The sequence below is a fragment of the Carassius gibelio genome, chromosome A15 (genome assembly GCF_023724105.1).
Source record: "Carassius gibelio isolate Cgi1373 ecotype wild population from Czech Republic chromosome A15, carGib1.2-hapl.c, whole genome shotgun sequence".
Taxonomy (NCBI): domain Eukaryota; kingdom Metazoa; phylum Chordata; class Actinopteri; order Cypriniformes; family Cyprinidae; genus Carassius; species Carassius gibelio.
The window spans coordinates 17,470,412-17,479,029 of NC_068385.1; the positions used below are offsets into that span (position 1 = coordinate 17,470,412).

Consider the following 8,618-nt stretch of genomic DNA (forward strand, 5'->3'; position numbering starts at 1 on the left):
GAGTATGTGTGTGTTTGTGTCCATGAGAAAGAGTATGTGTGCGAGTGTGAGAGAGTGAGAGTGTGTGTGAGTGAGCATGTGAGTATGTTGAGTGAGTGAGTGTGTGTGTGTGAATGATAGTGTGTGTGTGTGAGAGAGAGAGAGAATGAGTGTTTGTGTGAGAGTGAGAATGAGTGAGAGTGTGTGTGTGTGTGTGTGTGTGTGTGTGTGTGTGTGTGTGAGAGTGGTAGTGAGTGTGTGAGCGTGTGAGTGAGAGTGTGTTTGAGTGAGAGTGAGCGTGTGAGTGTGTGCGTGTGAGTGTGTGTGTGTGTGTGTTTGAGAGTGAGAGTAGTGTGAGTGTGTGTGTGTGAGTGAGCATATGTGAGTGAGAGAGTGTGTGTGAGTGGTAGTGAGTGAGTGTTGAGAGTAGGGCTGCACGATATTGGGGGAAAAATGACATTGCGATATTTTTTTTTTCTTACAAACAAAAATGGGGTGAGCAGATTTACATTCTCCTTTTAAATGATTTAAACATCGACACCATCGTGTCAATTGATTAATATGCGCCAGGGAGAGAGAGCAAGACAGCGCTCGTGTTGTTTGAAGCGCTCTCTCTCTCTCTCTCGTGCGCTCTCCGTGAATCACATTGGTCAAGGACCGGGGAGCAGCTGGCCCGTACAGTTAATGAATAACGGATCAACTATGACAGCCTACATCGCACATCCTGTGATGTGACTATCGTGGGTTCGTACATCGCGATACCGCTGCTTGAACGACACATCGTGCAGCCCTAGTTGAGAGTGTGTGTGTGTGTGTGTGTGTGTGTGAGAGAGAGAGAGAGAGAGAGAGAGTGTGAGAGTGAGAGAGAGAGAGAGAGAGAGAGTGAGTGAGTGTGTGTGTGTGTGTGTGGTAGTCCTGGTTCCAGCTGTATATAATGTTTTGGAGCGGTGATGAAACACTGTTGAATGTGTTTGGCACTGATTCACTGAAGCTGTTGGTGTGAGATCTTATCTCTCTTAATAATGACACTCATTAGTTTAGTAATGCAGCTGTTTTTCTTGTTTCCTGCAGCCGGGGACCATGATTGAATGGGGCAACTATTGGTAAGAGCACAAGCATTACACAACAGAGCTGTTTCAACTTGAATTATAATGTCAAGAGCTCAAAATAGAATTCAGATTATAGAAATGAAGTGTATTTGTGTGCATGCACTGCTGTAGTGTAGCATATTTAATGCTTTCAAGCTCATTACTCAATGCTATAGAACGTGTTCTCAGATCAGTTCAGTCTCTCATTCCTGGAGTGTTTATGAAGTCAGAAGTCATTATGATTGATGTGTGTTACATCTACTGATCTATAATAGAGAAGTGCACTGATCATGGCATCATAAAAGTGAATCCGCAGTGGCGTCATATCAGTGTTCCCTTGTTCCTCCATTACATTCTGTTGAATTAATAGGGAATCGTGTGTTTTTAATAAGAAAGTATCACCGAGTCGAGTCAGCGTACATAAAGCCTGAAAGCTCATCAGTGTTGCCTGATCACTTCATTCCTGGTTGAAGCAGAGCTCTCGTCAGTGATTGGTCTTTATGTGATTCTTCTTCCTGTTCCTCAGGGCCAGAGCCATCAGCTACCGGCAGCACAACCGCGAGGCAGTGGGCGGCTTCTTCTCTCAGATTGGAAACCTCTACATGGTCCATCATCTCTGGGGTGAGAAAGAGCACACAAGTCACGTTTACTTCTGTAAAGCTTCCTGCAACAGAGCTTGGTTGTGAGCTCAGACCGAGTCACACATGCTACGACCCGGAGACTTCAGTCTAAGGGCACATCTTACATTCATTTCCTTCAGACACTACTTAGAAACAGTAGTCAGTATCAAGCCGCTCTGATGTACGGTGGTGTCCATGTGTTTCAGCGTATAAGGACCTTCAGTCCCGAGAGGACACCAGGAACGCTGCCTGGCAGCACGAGGGCTGGGATGAAGTGGTCTATTACACCGGTAAACACTCCAACACAGCATGGAAACTCAGATTCAGAGCCAGTTTCCTTACATTAAGTAATCGCTGGTGTCTGGTGATATCATAATCTTTGATGTTTGTGTTTTCAGTGCCTCTCATTCAGCACATGGAGTCCAGGATCATGATCCCGCTGAAAGCATCTCCTCTCCAGTAGTGCGTCCAGCAAACCATCACCAATTCATCCCCATGAGCTCCAGACATCAGACACCTTCACTGCCGTCTCCCATCACGCACCACACACTTGTTCTGAGCAGAAGACCCAGCTGAAGTCAGGATTGAAGGCTATTACTGTCAGTGATCTGAAATCTACCTGGAAACACAGCCAGAGATCTGTTAAATAAAGTTTCGTTGGAGGATTTAAAGGAAGGGTTGTAAAAGTGCTTTAAATGACTGTAGGTGTAGAGTATTAACCCTTTCTGGTTCGGTACATCTTTGATTCCTCATATCTGAAAGCCTCAGTTAATGCAGCTGTGTATGAACCGCTTCCTGTTCACCCTGCTGAGAAAGAGCTGCAGTCTACTCCTGTATTTATTACATATTTATAAGGTGTAAATATATCCCCCACACATGATGACTATCTAATGTTTTAATAACATACAGCAGAACCCATCCTACATATTAAGATGAAGTCTAAATACACTGTTGGGGACTAAATCGCCCTTGTTTAAGCCAATCTGTGGAGCTGGAGCTGGACAAGCCTCATCGGGGACATATTGTGTGCAAAAGGATTTTTTTTTCTTAGTTGTATTTGATTTTTACTCAAGTGTTTTGTGTTGTGAAATGCCTGCGGTTCTGACTGATTTAGTTCTGGTGTGATCGTGGCATGCTCAGTCTGCTGTACTCTGATTCATCAGGTCAGTCCTGTAATCAATAAATCATACATGATGCTTCTACCACACACTGTCGGGTTTACTCTGATAATAAAAGACACAACAGCTGTTACTTCTGTTTATTCTCTCTTCAAATACACTTAGTGAAGTAGACAGTCACATGATGAAGACATGATATAGTGTTAAACATTAGTCCAGTTTCATCAGTTAAAACACTAACTGTACAGTACACCGGACCTCGGCTGGTGCGCATCATCTTCTATATAAACAATCCTTTCAATAAACTCTAAAAACATCTGATCATTAAAAATTGTGCGTTAGGTAAAACTAGGAAAGGCACAAAGCTAGTGCATGATTTTAGATCTCTGCTCTCTAGATCTTCTCCAGCTCCTTGAGCAGCTCTCCGAAGCTGGTGACGTACCACGAGGCCTTCTCCTTCACCTGCGGACGCACCACGTTCCCCCCGAAGCCTATGAAAGCACTCTGAGGAGACAGCACAGCATCAGCCTGAGCTCAGACTCGTCCTCACACTGGAGCAGACGCAGCACTCACCGCAGGAGGACAGGCCTCCAGATCCGTGGCTCCGTCTCCAACCATCACCACGTTCCTGAAGCCGTACTCCTCCTTCAGCATGCTGATGACCCGCCCCTTCCCTCCGGACTGAGCTGTGGGCTGGGACTCGTCGAAGCCGGCGTACTCCCCTGCGGACACACACACACACACACACACACACACGTGTTAGTCTCCAGCTAGCGCCCGTGAGCCGGATGCAGCTCTCTCACACACACACACACACACACAGGTGTTAGTCCCCAGCTAGCGCCCGCGGCCCGTGAGCCGTCTGCAGCTCTCACACACACACACACACACACTGTTGTTAGCCGGCTGCAGCGCTCTCTCACTCACACACACATACACACACACACACACACACACACACTGGTGTTAGCCGGCTGCAGCTCTCACCGTTGAAGAAGAACTTGAGGCGGTTAGCGTAGACGTGATGGAGAGGGATGCTGAGCTGCGAGGCCACGTGCTCCACGATGCAGCGGAAGCCTCCGGAGATGAGGAACACCTGGACGCCGCGCTGATGAAGCTTCTCCACCAGCTCCCTGACACACACACACACACATCATTACAGGTGTTGAGCTTCATCTCATGTCTACAGGTTTAGAGAAACTACCAATACAGTGCATATATTTAACAAAATGCAGTTGTTTTGAGTGATAATATTATTGTTGTTGTGTATTGAGACTTGAGCAGAACGGTCACTGTAAAACAGTCTAAATGAACCGGTCTGAAGCATCTCTCCAGGAACAGGACGGTTCACTCACTTGACCCCTGGGGTCAGCTGGGGCGGGTGGTCAGTGATCAGCTTGTTGACCTGCTCCCTCGAGCACTTGATGATGGACAGACGCTCACTCAGGGCTGTCTGGAATGAGACCGAGCCGCCCATGGCCTTCCGGGTCCTGCGGGTCACAGCACACTACATGAGCACTTGTGCACTAGCTAGGCTGCTCCAGCACACGTGTGTTAATGTGTTAATGTTTGTGTGTCTGTCTGAGGGACTCACATCTCCGTGACCGCGTCCCCGACGCCGCAGAACTTGGCGAGCTCGTCGATGCCCTCCTCGCGGATCACGGTGCTGTCCACGTCGAAGCAGACGGCGTCCGCGCGACGGAACAGCTCCTGTGTGTGCGCCGCGGTGGTCATGCTGAGCACTGGTTAGTATGCAGCCGCGGAACCTAGAGTCTCAGAGCGGCAGCGAGGCGTTAAACGCGTTCATTCATCTGAGCAGTTATTGCATCAGCCTCAGGGGCTTCAGACGCGCTGCACAAACACCGGCACACACTCATACACAGCTCTGATAACATTTGCTCACAACAACACATCAACAAGACACTGAACTGTGTAAGTTCACGAGCTCTTATGAATGCGGCTTACCTGATGCACGGGCGGGGAGAGACGCCTCCGGTGTCCGCAGGAAAGCTCGCTTCACTCCGGCGAACAGTGCAGCTCTGAGTGGTGCGGGCTTCTGAGCCGGCCAATCACATCACACCCCTCACTCACCGACCGCGCTGATTGGTCAGGAGTCTCCAACAGGAAATACGAGTTAACTTTTTATTGTCTTTATTGAACACGTTCAGTATATAATTAAAACATGTATCCTACAAAATAAAATTACAACAACAAGACCGGTGTCCTGATATTTCGTCCTACCAGGGCTTACTGCGCATGCGCACATCAATATTGCGTCAGTTTCTCACGCTGAACACATAATTACTGTCTTCGCATTACTGATTGGTTTAGAGACGGGATAGATATAGGCTTTAAATATAAACATTTTTATGTGTAGCATTTTTATTTATTGTTTATTTTTACTGTCCGTTTCAATGGGAGGTAGTAAAATTTGAGAGTAGCACAAATCGTCAGGACACCGGCTTTGATGAAGTTTCAGGGACTTAAAAAAAAAAAAAAAACACTCAACCTTGTCTTTGTTTTGTTTGTTCTTACCTAATTTCTAATTTGTTTCCAATTAGAGTGGGTGGAATGCACATCACAGAATTCCTTTTTTTTTTCAATATGCCAAGAATAAACTGATGCAGATGGTCTGGCAACATTGTCCGCTTTCTTTAGTTTATTGCATCACTGCTTTACTCATATCTACCATGTTAAAATAAAATAATAAATAGTTACAATACTATTACAGTTAGTTAAATCAAGACTTTTCTCCCTGAGAAAGAACGTTGAACTAAACATCTAAATACATGGATTCAGGTGAATCACCATGTCGCATATGCAAATACAGAAACTTCATTAGCTGCCGTTTAAAGACTGTTGGCTGTCTGCCGTCCATTCACATGAACCCCTCGGGAGGATCACCCTGCCTCAGATCATCAGCCAGTCATTCATATCTACTGCCATCAAACACATTCATTCATCAGAATGAACTATACACCTTACAAGCCTGAGCTGTCCTGGAAAAGGCTCTTGTGCAATTGTTATAATTACCATTGTCTGTAAATCCAGGGTGTGTCCGAGTTAGTTTCTCTCAGTTGCTAGTTTACATCTCACAATGAAGTTAGACAAGTTTTAGACACTTACATTAAGCAGATGCTTTTATCCTAAGCGACTTACTAATGAGGACAATAGAAGCAATCAAACCAACAAAAGAGCCATAGTATGTAAGTGCGGTAACAATTCCCGGTTAATTTAATGCATGTTTTTATGTAGGAGTCTAATGAGCCAAAAACATATACTTTCATCTGTCAGTAAGTGCATTCAGTATCTGGTCTGACCTTTTGCAGCAGTAACAGCAGTAAGTGTTTCTAATAACTGTTGATCAGTCCTGCACAACCGCTCGTAGGATGTTTAGCCCATTCCTCAGTACAGAAGCACTTCAACACTGTGATGTTGGTGGGTTTCGTCACATGAACTGTTGCTTCAAGTCCTTACACAACATTGGATTTAATTGGATTAAAGTTCAGACTTTGACTCGGCCATTCTGAAACACTCACTTTGTCCTTCTTTAACCGTTATTTGGAGTTTTCTTGGGGTCATTGTCTAGCTGCATGACCCACTTTTCTTTTGTTTGTCCACATGATCTTTAGTAAACTGCAGGACAACACCATTCTTGTTCTCCTGTTGGTTGGACTCCTAAACATTTCTATCAGCCAAAGTGGAAAATACCTTTAGTTGCTTAGAAGTTACCCTGGTTTCCTGTGTGTCCTCACAGACGATCTTTGCTGGTCAGACACTCCTGTGGAGGGTAACAATGGTGTTGCAACATGGTCACTATATCTTCTCTAATACATTAGAAGCTGTTCCCCCATTAAACTGAACTTGGAAAACAGTATGTCCAGCTATAGACAGGCTCTAAAAACTGCTAGGGCAGAGCATATACACAAACTCATAGAAAATAACCAAAACAATCCAAGGTTTTTATTTAGCACAGTGGCTAAATTAACAAATTACCAGACGCCACCTGATTCAAATATTCCACCAACGTTAAATAGTAATGACCTTATGAATTTCTTCACTGATAAAATAGATAACATTAGAAATACAATAACGAATGTAGATTCTACAGCGTCTAACACTTCAGTTTCATCCATCGCACCCAAAGATAAACTGCAGTGCTTTACAACTATAGGACAGGAAGAGCTAAATAAACTTATCACTGTATCTAAACCAACAACATGTTTATTAGATCCTGTACCCACTAAATTACTGAAAGAGCTGTTACCTGTAGCCGAAGAACCGCTTCTCAATATCATTAACTCGTCGTTATCTTTAGGACACGTCCCAAAACCATTCAAGCTGGCGGTTATCAAGCCTCTTATTAAGAAACCAAAACTAGATCCTAGTGTACTGGCAAATTATAGGCCTATTTCAAATCTTCCATTTATGTCTAAAATTTTAGAAAAAGTTGTGTCTGCTCAATTGAGCACCTTCCTGCATAAAAATGATCTGTATGAAGAACCCACCATAGCACAGAAACTGCACTTGTTAAAATTACAAATGACCTGCTCCTTGCATCAGATCAAGGCTGCATCTCATTTCTAGTCTTACTTGATCTTAGTGGTGCGTTTGACACCATAGATCATGACATACTCATAGATCGATTACAAAACTATACAGGTATTCAAAGGCAGGCTCTAAGATGGTTTAGATCCTACCTGTCCGATCGCTACCATTTTGTTTACTTAAATGGGGGGTCATCTCATTTATCATCAGTAAAATATGGAGTGCCACAAGGATCCGTCCTAGGTCCCCTTCTATTTTCAATATACATGTTGCCCCTTGGTAATATTATTAGAAAATTCGAGATTATTTTCCACCGTTATGCTGATGATATACCAGATAAATCTGGGTGTTATATTAGACAGAAACTTGTCTTTTGAAAACCATATTTCCCATGTTACAAAAACTGCATTCTTCCATCTTAGAAACATTGCCAAGCTACGAAACATGTTATCTGTTTCTGATGCAGAAAAGCTAGTTCATGCATTCATGACCTCTAGACTGGACTATTGTAATGCACTTCTAGGTGGTTGTCCTGCTTCTTCAATAAACAAGCTACAGGTCGTCCAAAATGCAGCAGCTAGAGTCCTTACCAGGTCAAGAAAATATGATCATATTACCCCAATTTTACAGTCTCTGCACTGGCTACCTATTAAGTTCCGTATCAGCTACAAATGATCATTACTTCCCTATAAGGCCCTAAATGGTTTAGCTCCAGCGTACCTAACTAGCCTTCTACCACGCTACAACCCATCACGTCACAAAACGCTGGACTTTTGGTCGTTCCTAGGATAGCAAAGTCCACTAAAGGAGGTAGAGCTTTCTCACATTTGGCTCCAAACTCTGGAATAGCCTTCCTGATAATGTTCGGGGTTCAGACACACTCTCTCTGTTTAAATCTAGATTAAAAACACACCTCTTTCACCAAGCATTCAAATAATGTATCTCTTAAACTGTGAGTCTAGTTGCATCTGATCAAATGTGCCTTTTTATTCATTAGCTTGGGTTAAACTAATTTTACTTTGTTGGATCAGCAGCTACGCTAATGATGTCTCTATGTGTTTCTGTTTCTTCTGGATCTTCATCCCGTGGTAACTAGGATTTACACAAGCTCCAGTCTGGATCCAGAACACCTGAGAAGAGATGATGCTGACCCTCAGAGGACCTCAGATGATGCTAACCCTGAATCAACAACAGAACTAACTAATATTGCCACAAGCGTGACTGCATCATATAATGATTGCTGTTAATAATGTTCAACGTCTGTT

General features: G+C 44.0%; 2 protein-coding genes across 8 annotated transcripts in view; one reads left to right on the forward strand and one right to left on the reverse strand.

Annotated features, from left to right (window-relative positions):
• Positions 1–2,894, forward strand: part of LOC128029387 (protein NipSnap homolog 2) — a 9,187-nt gene extending 6,293 nt beyond the window's left edge. For both annotated transcript variants that reach the window (XM_052617147.1, XM_052617148.1), the window contains exons 7-10: positions 1,051–1,082; positions 1,594–1,688; positions 1,894–1,977; positions 2,086–2,894. In XM_052617147.1, coding sequence (XP_052473107.1) covers positions 1,051–1,082; positions 1,594–1,688; positions 1,894–1,977; positions 2,086–2,150 — 276 coding nt within the window. In that variant the 3' untranslated portion in view covers positions 2,151–2,894. The remainder of the gene's footprint in view (positions 1–1,050; positions 1,083–1,593; positions 1,689–1,893; positions 1,978–2,085) is intronic.
• Positions 2,895–2,930: 36 nt separating this feature from the next.
• psph (phosphoserine phosphatase) lies at positions 2,931–6,259 on the reverse strand. Of its 6 annotated transcripts, XM_052617152.1 has the most exons (8): positions 6,126–6,231; positions 5,341–5,490; positions 4,771–4,920; positions 4,400–4,571; positions 4,161–4,295; positions 3,793–3,938; positions 3,379–3,527; positions 2,931–3,309 (listed from the first exon to the last, which is right to left on the reverse strand). In XM_052617152.1, exons 4-8 carry the CDS (start codon positions 4,537–4,539, stop codon positions 3,199–3,201), a joined length of 681 nt encoding a protein of 226 aa, XP_052473112.1. In that variant the 5' UTR covers positions 4,540–4,571; positions 4,771–4,920; positions 5,341–5,490; positions 6,126–6,231; the 3' UTR covers positions 2,931–3,198. The 6 variants fall into 6 exon arrangements, with proteins under 6 accessions (XP_052473112.1, XP_052473113.1, XP_052473114.1 ...); XM_052617153.1 differs by lacking the exon at positions 5,341–5,490 and having other exon boundaries at positions 4,400–4,578; positions 6,126–6,259; XM_052617154.1 differs by lacking the exon at positions 5,341–5,490 and having other exon boundaries at positions 4,400–4,656; positions 6,126–6,259.
• Positions 6,260–8,618: the final 2,359 nt, after the last annotated feature.

Coding starts and splice junctions, on each gene's coding strand:
- psph (XM_052617153.1), bottom strand. CDS start 4,539: ATGACCACCGCGGCGCACACACAGGAGCTGTTCCGTCGCGCGGACGCC. Junction 3,528..3,792: donor CCTCAAGTTCTTCTTCAACG/GTGAGAGCTGCA, acceptor GTGTGTCCGCAG/GGGAGTACGCCGGCTTCGAC. Junction 3,310..3,378: donor TGGAGGCCTGTCCTCCTGCG/GTGAGTGCTGCG, acceptor CTGTCTCCTCAG/AGTGCTTTCATAGGCTTCGG.